Below are 25,616 nucleotides of genomic sequence, written 5' to 3'. Positions count from 1 at the left end.
ATTATGGCTCACACGACTGGCCATTTTAAGGGAAGATAGCTTCTATTATAACCCACTTTTTAGAATATATACTGTTAAAAGATAAATCACTGCTTTCAATACTAATTAAGCTCTGTATTTGAAAAATAAAAATATCAATGATTTTTAGGTTTTCAACTGGAAAACGATCCTACTGAAACTGAGAAGCTTCCCATAATTTTAAAATCTTACTTTCCAAATTTAAGATGTGGTTTAATTAAAAGTAGATTTCTCGTTAAATAATTTCTTTATAGAAACCTATCTTAAGTATGAAGGATAGTCATGTGTAGAACTGCATTCAAAACTGAATTACAAAACATTCTTCTGGTGACCTATATTAATTGCTACCCTATGTAAGAAAAATCAAACTGAAAAGGAAATATATATATATCTGCAGTATTTTTTCTCAGACCTAAGTACACAGAATGCAGCAAATATTTTGCATGGGAGTATGCTTACCAGGTACCTCTGAAATGTAGAAGTCAGCAAACTAAAAAACCCCAAAGCACCAGTATGTAAACAAAAGGACAAATATATATATGTACAACTTAAATTGAATCTTTGTTTAAAAGCTGGGAATTCTATACAAGACTTGGTAGTCTGGTGTAGAATGTAACCAACTGCATGACTATTAAAATTTCATTCTTCTGTAAAGTTTCATAAAATAGTTTTTAGAGCTCTTTGTAGAATCAATTATATTGCAAGAAAAATCCATTAACTGTGGTAGCTAATTACAGTATCATCTATTTAAATATAATTATAATTTACTCCTCCCTTTAATCAAGCCACTGCATTTCATATTTCAAATTATTTCAGAAATCTGATACAGTTTATATACTATATGCTTGAATTAATGAGATCTATTCTGATCTATGGGAATAATCCACTGGTGTTTTTTATTCTGGGGGCTTTTTCTCCTCGAGCTGTCAAAGACATCCAGTTCAACGTCAGCCAGAACAATTTATACCTATGAATATACACACGTAATTATAATGGGAGCTAAGATAAACACCTTTCTTACTCTAAACAAGTATATCTTGATTCCTTTACAAATGCTTCCTGTAATCAAGTCCATATTGTTAAAGAGGATAAGCCTTGTAGGTAAAGAAAAAGCTCCTTAAAATGGCAACAAACAATGAAATTAACATCTAAGATTCTTGCCTAATTACAATTAATAGAACTGTGTAAACTTTTTCATAAATTAAAAATAATCAAAAAGTAATAAAATATATCATTGAGTTTATTTATCCTTAAATGACTCAGGTTCGTTTCCTGAAATACACAAGACTATCTCTACATACCCTCCTAAAGAAACTTTTCTGTAGAATTTCATACACTCTGCAATGTATACAGAGCATGAAGTATTAAACAAAGCTGCATGCATGTTTAATGTTAACGCTATATTGAACAATGCTGCATGTACGTTTCACGTTAGAATATTACAATGTTATGATTACACAGCAGTTAAAATGTGTGAGTGAAAAGTACTACCATGACAGTATTACTACAGAATATAGTACTAATAGTGTTAGTATACTTGGTATCCTTACTTATACAAGCAACTATATACCTTTCTCAAATAAGCAAGCCACATTTTAATTATAAAGCCTTGTATTAAATTTTCAGTAGAACTATAATATTTTAAGAAAGGCTTCTGTCATCAGATGAAGTAAAAATTCACTGATAAATAAAAATAAAAAAGCTTTAGAAAAATGATTACATTCAGCTAGCCAACAGATCTGCCTTTCAGAACACTTTCTGTATACACGCAAACAATTAACACCTCTGACATTCACCAAGGCATGGAGGAAGGGTTTAATTAGACAGAGTTTTATTGTTTCAAAATGAGTTTGTCACTCACTTATACAGGGCAGATCCTAATTCCTGCTTTAACTGTTTCTACCCTCTGTACAAACACCAAAATCAATGCCAGATTACATCACCTGAGATGAACAGGTACAGCTGACTTCCCTGTATATGAGTCTGAAGCCCGCTCTTCCCAAGGTGATGTAATCCTGTGCCCCAAACCATTTACATGTCCTTTTCCAAAGGGATTCCCTGCTAAACTGCCAGGATGTGCCACCAACTAATTTGCAAGAACTGGGACCAATTTCCATCTCACCCCAGCAGGACTTTGAGTTACTTTAGAAATAAAAACTACTGCACTGCCAGGGAAAAAAAACAGAAAGCCTCATTACAGCAGACCCAAATAACTGTCTCTGGAATTAGGATAAAAGTAAATCAGTAAGCCCCGAGATAGACAAAAGGTGCAGCATAGCTTTGCCCCTGTGCATGGGGATGATGGTAAACTTCGAGCCTCTTCCACTAGGTCCAACACCTCCCACAACAAATATCCAGGGTAGGAAAATCCCCAGAAGCAACCACTCTCCCCTTTCACTTGCCATATGGTTCCAAGAAACGCATGAGTTACCTTACAACAGAAACATTAGAGGGGGGCAGTTCCTAGCACATTTACTTAAGACTTGTTTTAAGGACATGAGGCAACAACGCCTTAAGGATAAAGGAGAAAAGACTCCATTCACAAGCTCAACTGTGTTTACGCTTAGACGGTGTAATAAATCCGATGAATAAAGGTTTCCACAGAGTGAAGAGACCATACACTGTTATTCTAAATTCTGCGTATTATTTCCAGAAAATTCTCTGAAGGTAAAATACTGTTTATTCAGCTATACTTATACTTAATCAGTGACAGAAGAAATATCAACTACATATCCACACGGTGCAAGAAAAATACAACAGCTGTTGCCTGCGTACAAAACAAGTTAGTGACAATGAAATCCATAAAAGCTGGAGCAATCTACCACTGCTTTAACTCCTCATTTGCAATTACTGTGTTATACTAATTAACAATATTTTCTCAAACAAGCTGGGTGGATTAGGAAGTGTCATATATACAAGGCTTAAAATATAATGCTCACAAGCTACTGCATCACAGCTCCATGAAAAAAGCCACTATTACAGCTGCAAGGTAATTCCTAGCAGTTTCATGCTAGAAATAATTCCCAGAGAGGCAGTATCACAAAGTATATGTAAACAATGTTATAAACAAGTAGGTGAAAAAATTTGGGGATAACTAACTTTTCAAGTGGTCTGCAGCCTCTTAACTGATGATTTTATTATTATTATTATTTTAAAGCTTTCCTTGATTAGGACTTCACAAGGAACTTATCTATGAGAGTGAAATTAAAAAAAAAACAACTACAAATTTCTAAAAGTACTTCTGTGAAGTACATTTTCATGACACTTAAAGAGAGGATTATCAAAATGTAGATTGTCTGTACTATAAAACCTGGACTCATGCCAAGATATCTAGAAAGCCAAAACCCCTTCAAGAAATGTCTTGTAAAGCCCAGCTTAAAGACTTGTAAGCTGAGAGATGATTTACTAAAACTCCAAGCTAAAAGCAAAACTTTTTCAATAGCTCTGTTGTCCTGATAATCGTTAGTTTAAATGGACAGCCTCTTAAAAAGAAGAAAAAAGTCTTCCAGAAAACCACAGATTTTTCAGACTTAGCCCCTTCATGTACTGCTGGACCTGCTCCCAGAGCAGCAAGGACAATTATCAATTATCAAAACATACAATGGTATCCCCATCAAAGTTTACAATATTATAGACAACACATTTGAAAGAACAGCAATGAAACAAGCAGCAGAAAACAATTTTAAATAAGGCATACACTCGAAATAATCCCTAAATACTGTGAAAATAAATTCTTATTGATATAGTGAGATATATCTGACAGTTGAATCAATGGACTATATGTTCAACCACAGCTTTAATAAAACAAGCAATTATAATTAACACAACTCATAAAAAGCAATACAATTGCTAAGTGTTTAAAAATATATTTGCTCCAAAAACCAAACAGCTTTTAAAGTTCTTTCATATTGTTAACTTTAAGGGAGGAAAAATCAGTATATCACACAAAATACATACCAGCTTCCCCTTTAAGCCCACACAACATTCAATTGCTACAGAAAAATTACAAACTTAAATTATACAAAAATCATCCAAATACTTACAATTAAATTAAATAGGTCTTCAATTTACCACTGGCATAAATGAATATTTTATTTAAGATTAACTCACCTCTGCCTCCTTTCTTCATCCTTTAAAATTTCATAGATAGCCACCAACTAAAACAAAAACACACAAAGAAAAAGACAAAAAAAAATGACTTTACTTTAGAATTGAGTTCATAAAATGTAAATAGTAGTATTGTATTTTACATTTGCCAGAAAATGCTCTTTGATAGTTTTAACTTTTTTACCTACAACACTAGGAATTAAACTCAGCATGCAGAAAACAACAACAAAACAACACAGTGACAATCATATACAAGGTGTTATCAGATACACAAACAAGCAACTTCTGACAAAAGCAACTTCTGGCAAAGGGCTTTTTCCTCCTCCCATCTCTGGACAAAACACAATACTACAACAACAATAACAAAAAAACAATGTATCATTTGTTTCATCCAAAAGATTTTATTGAAACTAAATAGCTGGTCTTTAGTCATCTTGAGTATATTTTTAAAGGCAGAACTAATGACTACAGTCTCATGGTTTCACTCTGTAAAGATTCTAAAGAAGAAAACATTCAAAACCAAAAAGAGAATCTTAGAATCATAGAATGAGTATAGAAGGAATTATTTTCATAGAATCATAGAATGGTAGAATGGTTTGGGTTGGAAGGGACCTTAAAGATCACCTAATTCCAACCCCCTGCCATTTAATTTTCATTAAATTATGCCCACATATGATTTGCATTGAGAACTGATCAGAAATTTTAGTCACTGCTTTTGAAAAGGATGTTTATAAACAGTCTTCAGGTAAAGAACAAAACATATATATTCCTCTTAGGAGGAAATGTCCAAGTATTATGTTCGAATAATCTTTAATATTCAGGTAAATATTATATATGACTTATTCAACAAGATAATTCAAAATCATTGTATTTTTTTAAATCTGGCTACCATAAAAAAAAATGTAATTCAATGTTCAATGTAGTAATTTCAAAGACATATCCTTGTTCTTACTAAAGTCATTATGAAAAACTTCTGATCCTATTTTCTACAAAAACTTTATTACCACACGTTGCACTTACTTGCCTAAACTGTGTTTCTGCATTTTCATCTTTATTCTTGTCTGGGTGCAAAATTAGCGAAAGCTTTCGATATGCTTTCCGAATATCTGCAGATGAAGCATCCTGCAAAATGTAAACAAAATAAACTGTCAGAAACAAATTCACGGACCTTTGTTAGGATGTGATGACAGTCATGCAAGTGCACAACTAAGGCGTAACATTTGAGAAATCTAACCACCAAACCATGCAAACAGACTAACCCAAACGACTGAACAATCACTGAGCCCAATTCATCTTTCATCTTAACTTCCTTCATTACCAGACATTCATTACAACAATAATTGCCAAAACTTTCTTGCTTAAAAAATAACCCTTGCACCTTCACTTGAAAGTTCAAGTAAAAACTGAAAATTATTGCAGCTGCGTACCTTCAAGTCACCATTTCTGCAAATTATCATGCTCAATTTCCCAAACTTGGGACTTGCTACGAACGCTTCCCTTATTAACATTTACATGAAATTCACCACTAATAGGACTTCCATTCAACTTCAGCTTCACCACATCTAAAGAACTGTATTTTTCTAAAGTAGCTTCAAATTGCAGTCTTGAAGCTGTTTTGTGGCACTGACATCAACCTATATCTGGATGATGATAAAAATAGCACACATTGGGAGAAAAAATAAAATTCAGAAATGAAAAATGCGTCCACGATACAATGATTTGCAACAATACAAATTAGTTGCACAATGCACAAACTTCTGAATTAATGTCTGCCATGCAGTACATCCTATGAAGATATCCAGAAAAGGAAGATTTCAAGAGTTGCATAATGCAGTATATATTGGGGTTACACTCATCAAAAGGTCTACAAAGCTCTAAATTTAAACAGAAGTACATGCATTCCTTAACAAACATAACCAAGGCAACATTTTAGAAATAAAGTATTCCTCTGACAATTTTGATTTCATAATTCTATGTATGTATTGTTCTCAGTATAGTCTCTTTATCAAAATTATAGTGTCAATAGGGATTTAAACACACCCAAAAAATAGATCTGAACGAGCTGTGAGAGGAACGGGGCTGAAATAAGATAATAATTAATGCAATACTGTAATTAGTCTGTCAAGCTTTTTATTATAAATCATTATTTTCATTTTTAAAATTTCAGTTTTATAACACACGGCTGTGTACCAGTTTGGGCCAGGAGGGAACAACAGAGAAAGATTTGGGAGAGGGGAAGGGGAAAGGGAGAAAGTGTGGAAAAGTGAAATGACACTGTAAGGAAATTGGTATTATCCCCTAATGCAAGACCAAAATTTCCATAATCTATTGTTTGTCCAAAGAAGGTGCTTTGATTTCTCACACAGAAGGTTTATCCTAAAAGACAGCATATGTATTTTTTCATTTTCAAATTTTCCAACAGCTACTCCTATGGAACACAAAAGCCAAATCCGACTAAGTACCTGCTCGCTTCCATCTTGCTTACTGCAAGGGAGATATTTCAAATTAACATCGTTTGATAGGTTTATTTCTAACACTTACTTAAGGAGAAGGAAGAGACAGTCTGACTAAATCTCTCTTCTAAACCCTATGAAACATGACATTCTTGAGATGCAGGCTTAGTAGAATTACATGAAATAAAAAGGAAAACAATGTAAACAAATCTTTTAAAAATGAGGGACTGAGACCATGATAACCTCAAGAAATGAGCCTCTCCAGGCTGTGTGCTTGGGACAGACCACAGCCTATTCCTTCTCTACTACGCATTTAGATGTGCTTGGCATAATTTTTGGAACACTCCCAACGAACAGTTTCAAACCTGATAAAGCTGTATTTTTAGGAGCTGTCTGGCAGAAATCTTCCAACTATTTCAAACAACAAACGTGCAAAAAAGTTACAGTGTTTTCAGTTTTATCTGGACGATTTAAGCCGAAGTTTCACACAGGAGCAACACAATTTTTTTTGTGTAGAAGACCAGGACCAGTTTCTCTGTTTCATACTTAATCAACGCAAGAGATCCCAAGTCAACTTTGAAACGTAAAGCTGCTTAAACTTACATGTTGCTTCACCTTGAGATGAACAAAACAATCAAACAAACAAAACAAACAAAACAATCTTTCAACCCAGTCAGCCACTTCATACACAACATGGGCTTGTCCTTAATACAAAATACAGTATTTCAATGCTACCATAGCAAATAAAAATCAAGAATTAGTTTACTGGCCATGGTTTTAGCTAAATAATCTAAGTGATCTTTATTAACATACCAGCTAGTTGTAATTAAACCCCCAGAAGGTCAAAAATGGGACAGTAATAACAGGAAATGATTCAATATTTGCTATGATGCTGCTATAAATGATTTCATCACTGCTGATTCACATACATTTCCAAAATGACAGTAAGCCTGCCAGCTAACTGATTAATTCTTCACAGCTCAACACAGAAAAATATTGCGTGTGTTGAAAATCAAGTTCCAAACATGTTAATTAATGCTACCTACGGGTAACGTTACGCATCTTCAGGAAAGGTTCCTGAAGGATCCTTCAGGAGCTGTCCGGAATGGCCTTAGAGGTGCAAACTGAAGTAATTTAAATAAAAACCTCTCATCACCACAAAACTTACTAGTATTGTATGGCCCAAAATCGGCTACAAGATTAATTATTTTTGAACTAATAAAGAAATATCTACCATATTGAAACCAGCTGTTCCAAGAGACTTTCATTTATAGCTAGCTGACTGTTGGCCGCCATCAGTAAGACTTCCATGAAGGCTGAGGAGCAAAACATCAAGCTGAAGAGTCAATGCTTTCTAGAATAAGATGTTATTCTAGTCCAAAGACTAGTGAGAAAAAGCCAGGACCCTCATTTTGTTTGTTTTAAAGACACAGCTCAGAAGAGAAGCTGGATGGCATAGTTCACCTTTCAGAAATGTTGATCTCAGCTACACCTAAAGAGGGAAAAATAAGATCTGCATAGGCATATAATTTAATAGCAGAATGAGATGCTATTGCCATAGACTAATGGACAGACTGACAGAGCATTAGGTGACTCCTCCACCAGTGCACTTCATGTTGGCACGCTGTGCCATGATGACTCCAAATGAGTCTGTCACACTGTCTCCCTCATGTGGAATCATCAAAAAACCTAAAAAGCCTAGCCCTATTCCTTGATAACTATCTGTTCACAGAAATATTGCCACCAACACTTGCAAGGCTGAATGTCCCTTCACACACCTGTGTCTGGTGAATGGCTCTCATAAGTTGAGAACTACTCACTGGAACGGCAGCTCCGCTTCTGTGCTCAGCGCCTAATTCCACTTTCATGAATGAGAGCCTTACATTGTTTTTCAGTAGGAAAAAGCCAATTCTCCACCAAGCATATTTTGTGGGAAAAATAATAATAAAAAAGAATAATGTAAGCACTTACGTTAAAGGGCAATGCAAAATGAACTCTCTAAGCCAAACCAAAAACTGCTCAGTTGCCAGCTGTGTAGCTGGAAAGAAGGCACACAGTAGACAGGTCAAGGGAGAAAAAGGTGCTTTATGCTAGAATTAGTTCTCAGAAATATCAAACAAGCCTATATGTTGTTAAGCCACAGCCTGGCCTCTTTTGTATGCAAATGTATGCAAGTATTCTTGAGGGAACTTTTTAATTACTAACACTTTATTGAACAAGTAGAGTTTTGTGTGTTTAGTTACAAGATTTCCAGGTAGAAGTTCATCTTTTACATTTTTCAGCAGAAGCCTTTGCACTGCAAACAAGTTTTTTAATATACAAACAAGCTTACCATTTGAAGGAATCAACCATAAGACAAAAAAGTTAAACACACACATAAGGTACTCTGTTTTAATTCTAATCATTTTTTTTCTGAAGGGTGATACCTATCAGATTCCCAGGGTAGGCAAGAAAAAGAAACATTTTTCTCTCTACTTATGCCATTTATTTTTTGCAGCTTGTTTAATTCAGATGATGAAAAACATATTACTAAATATTATTTTACTCAGCATCATTTTCGCATTACCCAGTATTATAAAGAGAAGTTGCATCATCAGACTACAACCACATAAGGAGAAACAAAGAATGGATTTTTTGTCACAAACAATAACAGACAAAAAATAATGTAAATTTGCTTTCTGTTTTAGAAAATGAAACTTGCTGAAAATATGTAAGAGCTAACAGATTTAAATCTGGCTTTCTCATCTGCCAATACAAATTCAGAGTCCCACCCACAGAGTCCACTTCCACCTTTATAATAAACAGAAAAACTGGCGCAGAGCAGTGCAAGTCTATTACTCCATTGCCTGCTATGCCTAATGTAACTATGATTACTAATGAAGCTTCAAAAAAGCCTCATTGTGGTCCCAAGACAATTCTTGGTGAACACATAACATATCAGATATTGCCATAGGCAAACAATGATTAGGTCAAGGGGAAAAAAATAATCAATGTCTACATAGTTTTCACTTACCAACATATACAATTCAAAACCTAAATTGTTCCCCTGAGTGCAATGCAGTTATAGAACAAGACTTAGTTACTTACAATTTAGCAACTGCTTCTAACACAGGAAATGTGCTCAATTCATCTTGGGTTTTAAATATGCCTGCCGATGTCTTCGAAGAGGTGGCGTTATCTCTATTAGCAAGGGGAGCGCACGTGGTCCAAAGGACCGAGTAGGCTGACACAAGTCACATTTCTATTCACTTGCAGTTTGTCCAATCACTTGTTAATGGGCTAAAAGAGGATGGCATCGGTGCGTCTGTATCACTGCAATGCTGCTGTGCAGTATTTGCCGCAGGCTGTATTGCTGGAGGTGTATGGCAACCAGAAGTGATGTCTGCACCCAGCCCCAGTTAGCTGTATTACAGTGTGAAATCTTAGGCCCCAGCACAGGTAGGCCTTCACGAGACATGAGATGTAAAAACCTTCTTACATGTTGTGTTTGAGCATGTGGGGACAGAAGCGCAACCACACTTGGCCCTTCCTAGGTAATTCTCACCAAATTCCTACCAAAACTGTACAATTCAATGGCTTGCATTCACTCTAAACCTTGTATCCTTTTTTTTCTTTTTTTAATAAAGTGAAACGAGCCCCTCAGTAAAACAAACACACACCCAAAATTCCCACCATCACTACTAACAGCCTTACATTTCACAATACGTGTATTTTGGGCACAAACACCACTGTTTCCCCTAACATCTTCAAGTAATTTCCCTAAAGGAAAAAAAAAATAATCACACCCACACGGTATTTCTGCACTGACAAATTGTTCAATAACACCAGGAGGAAAAGCAATGGCAAGAGGCAGCAGGCAGAGCCACATATTCCTCTACCGCTAGCACAGGACGAGGAAATAAACGAAGGCTCACCCATATCGAACTGGACTGAAATACCACTCCACTATGTACTTCCCTACATGAATTCACCGCAACCCAGCCCCAATTTCAGCTCTGATGAGCACATTAGGTTCAAGAAGTACACCTGCGTTTGCCAAGTCGATACTTGGAAATGCATCTAGGATGGAAATAGAGCCTTGTAGCAAATTCCAGAGGTGGGAAGGACATGCTGGCAATCCTGAAGGCTACTCCTCTAGGAAAGAAAAGCGAGTGTCTCCCAGAAGACCCCACGGTATCTACGAACCTTTATAGCTAACAGATGCGAGCTGAGCTTTGGCTTTCTTGCTGCATAACCTTTGTTCAACTCCCCCTTTATTTTTACGGAGCTTCTTTCTAAGACGCTCCTCTTTTTCAAGGACGGAGCACGAGCTTAACCCCCATTTGGTGCTTCTCTGCAGATGACAGCTCCCAGCGCGCCCAGGACGGAGCCGAGCGCTGCTCTGCCGCAGACGGAGCCATGCGCCTCTCCACATTCCCTTGATTTACACAGAATAACAGCACAGCAGGGAAATATGCAGGGACCAAAAATAATGCTAAAAAGGTGTTTTAATGCTTTTTGATGCTGCTAAGTTTTAAAGCAATTCATGAAATGAAAATGAATACAAACCAGGACAATGTATTCCTGTAGGCTTCTGGTAACTGGCACAATCCCTTAGCTGGCATGTTTGTTTACAGGGGAGTGTGTCAAATGAAAGAAGACTCTGCTTCCAGCCTACCGTGCCAAATGAATGAAAATTCTGCTGCCTCATGCTTGAGGAACCTAAAAAAGTGTGTTCTCTTCGGCACATGTGCACAATTACATGAGCTTCAGTTTTCTTGGCCGATTTGAACAACAGTATTTGTATGTATTTTGTTTTTCTGCTGAAACTATTTTAGCCTTTTACCTTTTTTTACTTAGATTTTCAGCAATTGATTATTTTCATATGAAAAATTAGATTGCCCAAGAGAACATCATCATGTATAACCGCAAGTTATGATTTAACACGAGCTTCGTATCTGAGATGCAAAGAACACTCACTAATTCTGTCATGATGTTTTTAGAATTACTCCCTCAAATTCAAAATGAAGAAAAGCTATCAAACAATCACTAAGGGCATAATTCAAGACAGTACAGACTAATCTAAAATTCTGCCTACTGTTATGGTTTATTTTCATTTAGTTTTTCATTCTAGTAGTTCAAAAGGAAGGAATAAGTAGGTATCCTTTATTTATTTCACACGTTTTTCCAGGAATGCTGTTATATATTTATTATTTTATGTACTGTATTTATTGTTTATATTTTTACATAATGTTATCTACATTTTTTAGTATAGATAGTTGAGTATATGTATTTACAAGATGTGTGTGTGTGTATTCCCTTACAGACTAATGAAAGTTGTTTGTCAGGGGTTCTCCTAAAAATGTGCCCATTGCTTCACAGATTTCCAATCTATAGCTCTCAGATAAATGTATCACCTAGAAGACTCCTGATCCTGCAACGTAATCCCAGGAACAAAAAAACACTACAGCCCCTGGTTCACATGGGAGGGAATGCTGCTTTAACCATGGACAGCTGATGCTGCACTTGACAGCTGTGGAGCACCAGTACAAGGCAGTGAAGACTTTTGGGTGTTGGATCTGACAAGTTCCAACCCTTCCTTCTATGTAACGCCCCAAATATGCTGCCACTTCATTGGTGATATAGTTTTCTTGCTACATTTCAGCTTCAGTACGTTTCTAAGTATGTAAGGAATTAAAGGAAATCAGAATCAGCAAGGCTACACCCATCCAAGGCTCTTATCTCCTCCTCCCTCCTCCTCTTGCTTATCCTGTTCCCATTACATCCTGCCACCAGAACTGACATTACGGACCCACTCTCCCACATACCTAGCCTGTCCTTCCAAGTAACAGCTTCCCAGACCTCAATTTAAGCATAAATTTTGGAGGGAGATTACTGATGACCACAGACTTAATTATGGAGGTGTTAAAGAAAATGAAAGACCAAAAAAAAATAAAAAACAACGCGCACACAAAAAGCTTTGGCTACTTTCTAATTACTGACTCCCATGCCACCTGAATTGTTGCTGTGACTTTTCTGACTACATCTCTAATTAACTTGTAAGCTCTAAAAGTACGTAAAACCGTTTTTATTTCTGAAAGGTGTTTATAACCCTCAGTTCTGATGTCCAAAAAATGAGGAGAAAAAGGACATACGAGAAACAGGATATAGGATGTATGGCTGAAAAGATTAGAAAGCCATACAAGAAGCCAAGAGAGAACAACTATCTCTAACACAGCTGTTAAAATCTGCCCACTAGCTTATGCATCAGCACAGCATTTACATGCTGAATAATCCCCACAGACATCTACTTTCAAAATAAACGTTAACTATTTAGTTGCAACTTCCTTAGCCCCATCAGCTGTGAAGGACACTAATTTATATGCCCCCCTACACACATCCATCACATATATATTTTCACACATGGATGCTAATATAAAAACTCATGTAAACAAGTGTACTTCCCCAGCAGTTCTTCATGTTTATACACTGCTTTAATTTATATTTTTAATTGTTGCTCGACTTCACAAGCATTTTAAGAACATTTAAATAAAAGCTGTTACCTAAGCTTGGAATGAATACACAGTGAACATTTTCCTATCTTTAGTAATCCTTTTAATGCATGACACTCTTTAAACAAATGAAAAAAACATGTGTAACATGAAACTTCTACTGCAGGTGCAAAACCAATAGGAAAGAAAAAAAAACATACCTTGAATAGTTAAAGGATCTATCTATCAAAAACGAAAAGATGTATCAAATAGGATTTTATGAGCTCTGTCTCAGGTCCACTGATACTCAGTATTTTAACTGTCAAGTTGAGTTACAGAATCACTATTAAGCTGGTAGCTACCACTAACCTCGGAAAGCCTTCAAAGATGCTGTTGAACAGAATTCAGGTTTTAAAAGATCTCAACAAACAGTACAATTGCTCTAAAGATGCATTATTTTGTAAGGGAAAGTCTAATGGTCCACATCTGGACAGAAATCGTCGACTACACGAAGACGGGATGGAAAAAAGCAGCTAGACAGAAAGGAGGGGTGTATCACAAGCTGAGCGTGAGTCAGTGTCACGCTGCTGCCTCTCCGTGCAGCGCAGCCCGCTGTGACACCAGCGGCACGGCTACGAGCAGCCACGCCACGCCACGCAGCAGCTGGAAGAGCTCAGCAGATTGCTGCCTCTGCTCCAACAACGCTTCTGAAGACAGCTCTGAGCCTATCTGGACGAAATGCAGAGGGAAGCAACAGATTTGAGCAGTAAGAGGTGTAGGAGAAACAAAAAGCGACTTGTTCAGGGAAACTGAAAGGAGTGACTTTAGTCTAAAGGAAAGGCACGTGACTAGGAACACATCATCTTCAAATACACATAAGGTAGCTGCAAAGAGAAATGGAGTAATTGACCTGTCCGTACCAAGGCTAAGCAGTAACAGTTAAGTAACCCTCAAGAAGATTTAAGTTAGAAACGATGAAAACTTCCAGAAGCACCATTAGCTACCACCGAACGGGCTGACGAAGCCTCCGTTACAAGCAGATCTTGCACAGGTTTATCAGGCATGACTCAGTTTTAACTGGTTCTGCCACAGTCAGGTATAGTAGATCACTAACAGTCCTGTGCTTTAGGATCCAAATATCCCTTTGAAGATCAATTTAGTACTTACACTGACAATATTCCAACAGGATTTACTGCAACTGTTCAGGTAGTTTAGAAGTTCCCAGCTGCAGGACAGTATTCCTGTCACGGTGAAGATGGCAGTTCTTCCCGCCAAAACAGTCCGTGAGATTTTCACAGAACCTAAGTGATCCTCAGAAGGAGCAGCAAATATCAGGAGGAGGCAGGAAGCCCTTCTTTCCTAGGAATCTGAAGCCGGGGGGGGGCCCTGGCATCACTTGGACTGCTAGACATTAGGCTTGTTTTTCCTGCTACAGACCAGTTACTTTGAATCACTGAGAAAATCACCCTGTAGTAGATGTTCCCTAATAAGTTATCCATATTATTTGAGTTTAGAAGACTCTCCATCAGATTTATCATCTTTAAGCCTAGAAAGATACCATAAACAGACAGGATCAGCAAGGTTTCCTTGGGAATGTCAGATGAAAAGAAGAAAACCGGATGAGAAAAAAAGCAGGCAGGAGTTTCAACAATGATCATAAAAACTTTAAAACGAATGAAAGCATTTTGTTAATATTTGGTTTATTTCGTAGTATTTGGTTTATTATAAATACACATTTAATTCCTGCAACAAAAACACCTATATGAGGATATGGTAGAGACACTGTATTAAACCATACCCAAGCATGGCAGTCATAATATCTTCATTTATGACAGAAAGAAGGAGCACCTCTCTCAAAATTCTGTATTTCTTTCTTAACGTAATATTTGTTTCCACCCTCCTTTCCCCACTATTTACCTAGTTTCTGTACCATACTGTAATATTTCTGAAGCGGTCATTTTTCAGCAGCAATGTTATTTTTCTTAGCTTAGCGATGCCTAAAAATAGTCCTGTCCACTGAACCTGACTTTTGAGCTCTAGATGTACCTCAGTCTGCAGTCTTTTACTGGTTTGTTTGTCCTTACAGAGCCTGGAAGAAGACAGGAAAAGCTGAATGAATTCAAGAAGGTTTTCATCTATCTGCTACAAAATCTAGGTAAATCTTTAAAACCTTTCTCCAGAAAATAGCATTAGCTAAATGGAACACACAGAAAAGTGACCAGACCATGAAGGTAGTTATGTTTTCTATGAACAACATCATATAACGTTTCTCTCCTCCTTCTTGAGAAAAAAAAAAAAGTTTCATCATTTATTTTTGCCATACAGAACAGAAAATGCCTACGGATCAGGAGATCTTAAATAAACAAGAGTTTTTTTTTCCTATTTTTCTCCCCAAATCAACTGATTGAGATTGGCAAAATGCCGCATATTTTTAACTAAAGATTCTTTATCACAGACTATGTTAAAGTAACTCTGATTCCTCTGAAAGCCCTGAAGTACATTCAGAAACAGGTATTAATTTATTCAAAATTTATTTCTTTGAGTGTGTTTTTTTTCAAATGCATTGCTTTAAATAGCTAGGTTTATAAAGAGCTACCAGCAGCATTTATCAAATTCTTTCCATCTTTATTTAGACCACTTTCTACTGAACTAGTTAGAATCTAGCCCTACCCACCATGTAAAGGAATCGCATAATGATCCCTTTATACTCATTAACTACCATTTTAATGAGCTATTACTACCTCGGGACTCAGAAGACCTCAGGGAGGTTGTAACATGCCACTACCCATATAGTAATTCACTGCTGAGTTAGTACATAGCCTCCTTGAAAGAATATAGGAATGCCCTCCATCACTCTCTGTAGTACAGATGCCAGCGTCAGCAAAATTTCTGTAAGACACAACCCAGCCTAAACCCTAATAAAAAACCATCTCAGTTAAACTCCAATAAGCTTAACAGATTTCCTATTACGACGGCCCACCGCTTTGCTAAAAGTTGCCACCTTCTTAACAGGGTGAGCTGAAAGCACAGCACTGCCTGACTTCCACTCACAGTTTGATGGCATACAGCAAGGCACATCTGATAAAGGGACACAGCAGAAAGCAGAGGACATCCCAAATGACCATTCACAAAACCTGACAGCTCTTTATGACTCATAAACTAGCCAATGGATGTTCAAAGGAACCTGAATAAAGAAATCAAGCTTATCATTAGGAACCATCAATTAAAACTCACACACACACAATGAATTCATACATCATTGAAAGCTAAAGTAAAACTAAACTATTTTTTGTTAAAAAATCTTGCCCTTATTAAAAAAAAAAACATACATATGCCATGACTTGTGATGGAACTGAACTGAAGACAGCCCTTCCCATTCACTAGTGACTTTGTATGGAAATTGGTATTACGGTCACTAAAAATGCCTATCTGACATTACTTCTACCGAGAATGAGCCAAGTACTCCTGAAGAAAGATACTTACCTCTCAAGATTTACAGCAGCTGTAGGCAGACACTGTTATGCACAGTGGCACACTGTTCCCTGAATTGCCCTCTATGTTTTTTAAATTCGAGTGTTTGCACTGAACCCAAGTGAGAGGCAGAAAGTTGCACATGCCCAAGTGAGAGGCAGAAAGATCACTTTCCTGCTTTTCATAAAACCATTCCCTGCAAGGAGTTACTGTTCTTTTCCAGCACTACCTTGGAGGCACCCCGTTTGCGCCAGGAAAGGAGGGAAGTAATTCATTCATAATAATATAATAAACTGCCTCCCTCCTGGTCTGCAAGAGGCAGAAGACCAGAGCAAGACCTCCAGGCACTACTCACAAAGAAGAGCCCCTCATGGGGGCATTCCCACCTGGGAGCAGCATAGGAAGAGCTGGTAGAGGCAGTCACCCCCACCCTCTGCCATGCTCCAAAACTGCAGACAAATCCAGCAGAAGCAGAGGGCAGGCATGCACAAAGAGCCAAAGCTGAGATGGTGGGAGTGAAGCGAACACTTCTCCACACCTGAGCATTTTTCAGCTAGGTGAGTGCAACGCCCTGCAACCTCATCGCTACAAAAGGCAGCGGGTATCAAACACGTGTATGAGCACACATGTGCCTGCTCCTCTCCTCACCCAGACTTTAAAATAATTCAGCACAAACTAGCCTTTTTTTGCCAGGAAGCTAAGTAGCCTGTCAGCACTGTCACAGGGCTGAGAGAGACAAAATAATAGTTCTCACCCTCTGAAGTCAAAGTAATGGAGCAAATGTACGGTCATTTTTCAGTCACTGATAGTAAAAGGCAGCATTTGGATGGACCGTATTTGCCTCCTCTCGTCTCTCATTCACCCACAGAGCCCCATTCTCGTCATAAGGAATGTATCTGTTTGCTCCCTCCCCGTTTTCATTTCCTCACCATCACGAGCCCAAGTAACAAGCAGATAAGAGGAATTTTCTCCTGGCACTGGAAGGAGAGCTCCTCAATCTGGAGGCAACAGCACGGCACAGGACAGACGGCAGCAGCCGACTGCAGGAAGCAGAAAGTTGGCTGAGCAGAGCTGGTAGCAAGACAAACTGCAAAAGGAGGAAAGATCAAAATAAAGGGGAAGAGCATGCATTTTTCTACGCCTATGGAAAAGAAGAATTAGCAGTTGAGTGAACAGCAATACAAACTTGGCACAGGTTACATGCCATTAACTATGCTACGAGAAATCTGTTTCAGCCAACTGACCGCAGAAGATAGTGACTATTACTAATTCATTTACTTGCCTCTCAACATAGGATTACGGGATTATCAGCATTAAAGATAACAGTGAAAGTCAGAAGATAAAACTCTGATACCACGGTCTCTAGTAGAAGCACTGACAAACATAGACTATTTCAAAACTAAAAGCCATAGGAAAAGTTTTGTGACCACGGGAGTTAAGTGAAGCAAAGATAAATTACCATACAATATTTTAACATTGGTTCTCCCCCAGATTCTCAAGTTATAAACAGAAAGTCAAGACTTGACGAAAGATCAACAGACAGGCAAGAATATTTAGTAAGTAACTTTTGCCACAGGTAGGGAAGAAAGGAATAAAGCTGCAAGCCTGCAAGCTACTACATGGAAAAAAGCATTCCGTTACTGACAACCCCACAAGCATAAACCACAGGCGAAAGCCACGTTTCCCTCTATCTCATAACCTCAGCCGTGGAATCAAATCCAAGAAATTGCATCAGCCAGATGCAATTTTTTCCTCTCGTAACTTGTTAGGGGCGGGGGAAGACTCTTTTTCAGAACCAACAAAACAAAAACCAAACAGTGGTGGCAGAAAGACTGCAAAATTATTTCTGAAAGAGTAAGTCACAGCAAGTATCACTGGCCAAAATAAAAGAAATACTTGCTGCAGGGCAAAGAAACTGAGTAAGCAGGAAGAAAAGCAGAGGACTAGAATGAGTGTTTCCTTATCGAGCTTCCCTCTCCCAATTAGTCCCACACAAACCCTGAGCAGTCAGGCAGATGCCAGCAGTGGGAGCCGAATACCCCGTGGCAATGTCAACAAAGAGCACGTTGTTGGCAAACAGACCAAAAGGATAAAAAGTTTTGGTCAAGTTCTACTTTTGTTCTCTTTTGTTATCAGGAGAAAAGTTGGTACCTTATTTTTTGGGTGTTGGTTTGGTTTGTGTTTTTTTTTTTTTTTTAAGTAAGTAGCAAGAGAAATTACTGTTGAAAACAGTGAGATTGTTAAAAGAATGACTTATTTAAATTCTAAACTTACAGTTTAAAAATTAAGGGGTAACAGAAATATGACAATGACACAGATAATAATGAGTATTCTGAACAGGTAAAGGAGATTTGGGGAGATCTTGGTGTTTCCATGGAAAGGAACTCCAGCCTTTCCCCACTGCTCCGCCGCCCTGCCCTTATGCATCGCACAGAAGACGACTGCTTACCCAGCCAGCAGCTATTCAGTACTTCTCTCCACACATTTGTTCATGTGTGGCCTCATCCACTCGTAGCCACATGCTATTCAAACACGCTTCGAAGACATGTTTATTTGTTTTGAAGCCCATCACAATGGCAACAGAGTTCATCAATAACATTATTCACCTTTGTAACATCATTAAGATAAGCGTGCAGCACTTTCCTTTTTTTAATGCATTGCAATATTTTCTCTTTTTTTCTTTTTTTCCTTTTTAATGCGTTGCAAAATGAGGCACAGACTAAGGTAAAATCTTCAGTCATCTCAGGTGCTAATTTTATCTCAGATAGGATTTTTCTGAGCGCTTAGTATCAAACAACATTCCATACAGCCAGGGCACAGACTTTAATCGACTTCAGCTGCAGCTGCAAGCCCTCAGTATTTCTGCATATAAGCCCCTAGTACCTCAAATTATGCAACCAGAATTGCAGAGCACTCAAATCAATTAGTCACCACTTGGGAAAAGTTTCATTTAAACGACTTGCCTAGCATCACATAGGAATTCTGTGGCAGAGAGAGGAACAGAATCCAATCCTCAAGGGCACTTTTCGTCTGACTAGCTTGCCCATGAAACCACTTTTTTTCCCCCTGCAATCTTCTCCCCCACCCTCTACATCCCCTCAACATCTACAGGTTAAACAGTTTTTACAGACAACAGTCTCTTTCAATACATAAGCCTGAAGCTGCACTGGGGCCAGATCTCTCCCTGAGCCTGAATAAGTAAAGACCCTGTAGAATATAATGTAGTGAATTAAAAATCATCACAATGAACAAGCACAAAGAAACCAAATTAAGATTTGAGACATTCTAAAAACTGACATTCCCTAATTTTACAGCATGCATCCCCAGAAATTTGTTAGCAGCCTTTAGATGTGGTATTCTGGTACGTGAGTTCATAAGGCTGGCGGAGGAAAAGACAGGAACGAGTGGATTCAAAAAATAAATCGCATAAGCAATGCAGAGCTGCTTTATTATACCAAGTTACATGCAACGGTGATTTTTCCCCTACAAATAAATGCAGGCTCTCTGAAAGATCATTTGATTTTAAAAGGTTCTACTAAACTGAAGCCCAATCGGGCTAGTTATCAGCTTGCCTATTTCAAATTACAGATCTTAAGGCAAATCTAACACACGACGGATTATTCCTTAAAACACTGAAGGTGCAGCATTTCCGAGGCGGGCAGCAGCAGGCTGAACACAGCTGAAAACCAGCGCACCCATTTCAGGGTGGCGGGGAGAAAGCAGCAAACGGAGCTCAGTGCTGAGGGAGGGGAGGGAGAGGCTGCGTCCGTATTAAAATCAGATGAGCCCGGGTGTGCACGGACAATTGGGAACCCGGACAATTGGGAAACACACAGCGTCCAGGCGACCGGCGGTTCTCCTACGGGGATGTGCACCTTTTGTCTCACCAGACCCTGAAGTATTTCCCAACCATTTTCTGCCAGGCATATGTATTTTCATCGTCTGAGACAAAGAAGGACGAGACCCAGCACCCTGTAAAATCTCTCAAGTATAATGAAAGTAATGAGATTCTAAAAATAATGGCAGCCGCGTGAGAAACAGGCTAAGCTTTTTAATTACTAATTTTGTTAAGGTGCAGTAGAGTTCTTCGTTAATAATTCAGCATTATTTCTCTACACGTGAGAGTACTCCAGAAGCACAAATGAAGATGTCTACTTTCAGACCACAAGTGACTGAAACTATTTTTTATCAAAATTACCGGGAACCTTGTCAAAATATAAATTGAGGCACATTTCCAGAGGTTATAAATAATCCTGAAGTGTTGTGCTTATGTGAATGGTATTGTCAGCATTCAGCAATACAAGACATACTTGCAATACTTTTGTACCTCTGCCTCATTTCATCACCACATTTAATGTAAATCATTTGTGTAAGAATTAAAAAACCTTATGCACTCTGGAACATGAACTCTGAGAAGCTGAATAAACATGAGTAACCTATATCTTTTCTTTAAAAAATAAAAGAGGAAAAAAAATGAATTAAGAATGTATTTGTACTTGTGCTTTTGAAACAATATTTCATGGTTTGTGTTGGAGTTTTCCTGCGCTATATAATAATAAAATAACGTAAAATAAAGAACTATATTATTCCCACGTGGATCAATCAAAATTTGCCTACAATTTCAACAAGATTATTTTAAAAATTAAAATTGCAATTCTGCAAGTTTCTAGGATGTGAGAGTCCAATCTGACAGCTGCCTGAACACTTGTAGAGTCACACCCCCAAATAAACTGTCAGGCACTAAGCTTTCATCCACTAATATTTATGGATCTTGACTCAGACTTAAATATCCATGAACTGAAAAATTAAGGGCGCCTTTATTAGCAAGACAATTTTACATATGGAGAACAGTTTGTTTTACCCAAGAAAACTTTTCTTTTTGTATTGAGCTCAAGCTGGAAGAAAGAGTCCTGCTTATAAAGGATTCTTAACACAGCAAGCACTCTTTGAAAAACTGAAATGAGAACAATTTCCATAATCATTTCAGAAAGACTCTACAGACACACACAGATTATAATCTGTATACATACATTCTATAATGTTCTTCTCCTGAAAGACTTTACACTAGCAAATTTTTTGAAACAACTACACTACCACTCGTCTCTTTTCAACTAGTAATCTTGAAAATACCAAGTGGGAAACTGGGGGAGAGAAGCAACTCTCAGAAATGAGGAAATGACAAAAGGAAATTGGGATGTGGTCCATCAGGATACATTACAGCTATAATTAGTTTCCACATTTCTGTGTCAGCATTTGTAGCAAAAGAGGGAAAAGGAAAATATTTTTTAGAAGACAACTTCTCAAGGCTATTTGTTCAGTTAATCTTTATGATGGAGGTACAAGGAAAACCAGACAGGAAAAAAAAAGGCTTTAGTGATAAAAAAAAGGAAATTATTTTTATTTTTTTTTGTTCTCTACTGAAAGAAGTCTACCGAATTTTTTAATTGGGTCTGAAATTTAGGCAAATATCAAATCAAGGCACACAAACAAAAAGTGCCTGCTCACTGCATTGATGTGTTGCAACACAATGAAATTAAAATTCTGAAGTGCTCTCTTATGGTAAAACAAAAACCTGAAGAGTTAATTCTATGAGCAATTTTAAGTTCTTCGTGTTTATTTATTCTGCTCTCATTAAACATTAGGACAGTTTTATACGATCAGTTTTTCATAAAGTAAAATAAAACTGTTTAGACAATCTCATCACAGAAAGGGAACTTCTGATTATTTTCACTAACTCATGATTAGCATTAATTAGTGTAGCTTTTCCATCACTGAAAAAGTAAACTAAGGCTTGAAAAATGAACTCCACAATAACACCGAGTCTTCAGTTCTGGCAGGGCATTTTTACTTGCAAACAAAAGTTAAGTATTGGCTACAGATGTGGGATTCATTCTTTGCGAATCCAGTAACGTTCAAGGAAATTTAGTCCATACATTGGTTGCTCCTTTTTGTGATTTTATGCTTTTTCCAAGAACTCACTTGTTCCTTCAACCAAAGCAGGAAGTAACAGTTTGAGCTTTGCTCAGCAGACAAAGGAAAATAAAAATGCCATCAACGTTTTTTGTTTTTAAACGCCAAACAACCTCAAAGTTTTAATGATAAATTAATACAAAGATGCAACTAAGACAACTGCAGAGCAAAAATGACCCCATGATTTAGTACAATAAAAGAAAAAAGCCAAAGGATTTTTTAAAGATCAGTATGAATTCGTTGACTTTAACAGAGATGAAACCTAGAAGCTGAGACCTTTAGCATTACCAACAACTCTCAATCAGATACGGAGAAATAAAAATAACACACTGCTGCTGGGGAATTGCTACTATGGCACTGATTAATACAGAAACTCTTTAGTACAAACTAGTTAGCCTTCAGGAAGTGTGAGCTGCATTACACCCACGGTCTTTTTTTCCCTTTTGTAAAGAAAAGAGATTTCTTTAACGTAAGATATAGCAATTGTATGTAGTCATAAAACAAACACCCGAATGAATAAATTGCCCATCAGCCAAGAGAAGTTTACCTCTAGGTAAAATTCTTGCCTCCAGGGGGAAAAAAGAAAAAAAGACTACTTCTTGAGTTACACTTGCTAAATTTCTTGACAATCACCTAGAAGAACAAAGTTTATTTTGCACATACATATGCATTCTGTCTGTATCTGATTTTTGGCAATTATGCTATTCAACCTGGCATGCAGACAAAGCAAGATTAACACTAACTTCCTAAAACAAATTGATTTCATGTTCCAAATGCTGTGATAATTTTGTTAGTACCTTTCAAATTTCAAATTCCCCTAAATCAAATAGTAGCAGCTGGAAAAGCTTGCACTAGCTTCTTTTAAAATGATATTGCACCACAGTAGCTAAAGTTTTCCACTGACATTAAAATGAATACAACCAACCTATACCACATGATGAAGTGAAACTTCATAAAACATTATTTTCTAACAAATCCTATTCAAAACAGCACTGATAAGAAACTCATTATAATACCACTGACGAAGAAGTGCCACAATATGATAAGGACATTTCAGTAGGGCTAACAGACGCCAGCTAATACTAGCAATATTGAGTTTAAATGCTTTTTTAAAATAAGAATGCTTTTTAAAAATACCAACAGCAACTGCAATCAAAGTAAATATGTGATAACTCCTACAAAATTTCATTTATTTTCATCCAAGAGTTTACATAGTATTGCCTCTCACAGAACTGGAACAATCCGACTAATGATTAAGATATTTAATAGCTATGCAGAGTCATCATTTGCTTTTTCGGTATTTTCTAAAATTAATAACAGGCTGTACTTTTCACAAAAATCAAGAAGCCGATGTCTTTCTTCAGTATTCAATCAAAAAACTTAACTGTAAAATATTAGGTGTGTGTATTTTAAACGAACAAGTTCAATCAAGTTGCTTGCTATTATCTGTATGGATGGTTTTGATACTCATTCAAAATCACTTACATGTCAAAGACACTGCATGAAATTGAAACCTTTACTAATGCCAAGGTTTGACCCAGGATCCAAAATAAATCTGCATGTACAGACCCTTGTACCTACACAAAGCACCAATTACTTCAAATAAGGTTTTGTCTGTGCGCTAGAGTCCACCCATGTGGAGCCAATTACTGTAGCAGGGCCATTATATGGTTCATTTCCCCATACCAGCTTGGCAAGAGGTGTACATGGGTGTAGGGAGTGCAAAAGAGCCTTCGCTAATAAAGTGCCTCAAACGCACGTATACGCGCTGTAATATTTAATGCTACAACAAACGCTGCTTCATCAAGACTTGGCCACGCAGAACAATAAATACCACAGGACACTTTACAATTTCAACTCTATGTTTCTGCTCTTGGTCCACCAGTAAAATCAACCTAACCTTATAAAAAAAAATCTTGAATAATTACACCGATACTTAATCTACATAGCGTATTTTTACCAATATCTGAGAATTCCTAAGAACGTTGAGAGGCAGTAGGATTTGAACAGAAGAGTGAGAAAAATGTCAGAATTTCATGCTCTTCAAGAAGGACAGTATGTTTGTAATAGCAGAAGCACCGACATTACTTATTGATTATGTCTGGTATCATTCCATTCCTAAATGGGGAAGTTGCTGCTTGAAATAATTATTATAAATAGGAGCAAACCACTTGTCCCCATTGGAAGTACTGAAGCTCCATCTAGAGGCTTTTCCTCCTCTGCTGTCATTTGTGGTATATGTAATATCACCTAGAAATGTGAACAATATTAAATGTCAGAGGCTTCCTTTGTACCTCCTCTTTTGTTATTCATAATGGTTCTTGCCCTGAACCTTTGCCTGGCAACACTAGCTCCTTCACTGCCATCAAGTGGTAAGAAACCAAAACTGAACTTAAAAATGTAAAATCTCAATAATCAGATTAAACGATCACTATAGTGCAGAGACAACTACAAACACAGAGTACAGTACCAACAACCTTTATGGCTCTTATCACTAAAGTTCTTGCACATCTGCTCTGGAGCGCTCAGAAGCTTCACACAAAAAATTCAGCACTGGTTGCAAAATCTAAGCTTCATTTTTACTTCAAATTGCACAGAATAAAGGTCTACATCCATATTCCCCAACACTGTATTTAGAACAAAACGGTCTCGCTGTAAAAACAAATTTTTAGCAATAATGCATGCAAGACATTACACTTGAAATACACTTGAAAAAATACTGAATTTGGCGACGAGAGGGAAAACCGCAACGCTAATTAGAGGGAATAGCACAAGCATCTCCTCAGCCTTAGCGTTGCCTACTGGCAGTACCTCAAAAGCAAGGGCAGAATGGCAGCAGTGGCTTTGGCTGTGCCTCACGCAGCAAGCGTGCAGCTATGTCAGCCCCTGCCTTTGTGCGCCCAGCTGTAAGAACCGGGGACATTCGCTGTGTCAGGAGAAGGCTCAGTGCTCCGCAATCAACAGTGACCTACGGGGAAACAAACACAGACCGCACCAAAAACTGGGAGGGTTTGTCTAGATGGAATAAATAGGAAACTGAGCTAATAAGGAACAGCAGAAGGGAGCCACGCTGCAAGCCCTTGGATTTCAACCTCGTGGGTGACTTAGGGTTCAACTTTCCCCCAGG

The 25,616-nt window shown here is 37.6% G+C and overlaps 1 protein-coding gene across 1 annotated transcript in view; it reads right to left on the bottom strand.

Annotated features, from left to right (window-relative positions):
• DNAJC1 (DnaJ heat shock protein family (Hsp40) member C1) overlaps positions 1–25,616 on the bottom strand; it is a 99,285-nt gene that overhangs the window by 56,767 nt on the left and 16,902 nt on the right. Inside the window, exons 2-3 of the mRNA XM_040549823.1 lie at positions 5,146–5,247; positions 4,129–4,175 (exon numbers count right to left, since the gene is read on the bottom strand). Of these exons, the coding sequence (XP_040405757.1) occupies positions 4,129–4,175; positions 5,146–5,247 (149 nt within the window). The remainder of the gene's footprint in view (positions 1–4,128; positions 4,176–5,145; positions 5,248–25,616) is intronic.

This window comes from Cygnus olor, chromosome 2 (genome assembly GCF_009769625.2).
Source record: "Cygnus olor isolate bCygOlo1 chromosome 2, bCygOlo1.pri.v2, whole genome shotgun sequence".
NCBI classification, from domain to species: Eukaryota; Metazoa; Chordata; class Aves; order Anseriformes; family Anatidae; genus Cygnus; species Cygnus olor.
The sequence above is the reverse complement of the archived record's forward strand: the minus strand, read 5'-3'. Positions and strand labels throughout refer to the sequence as shown.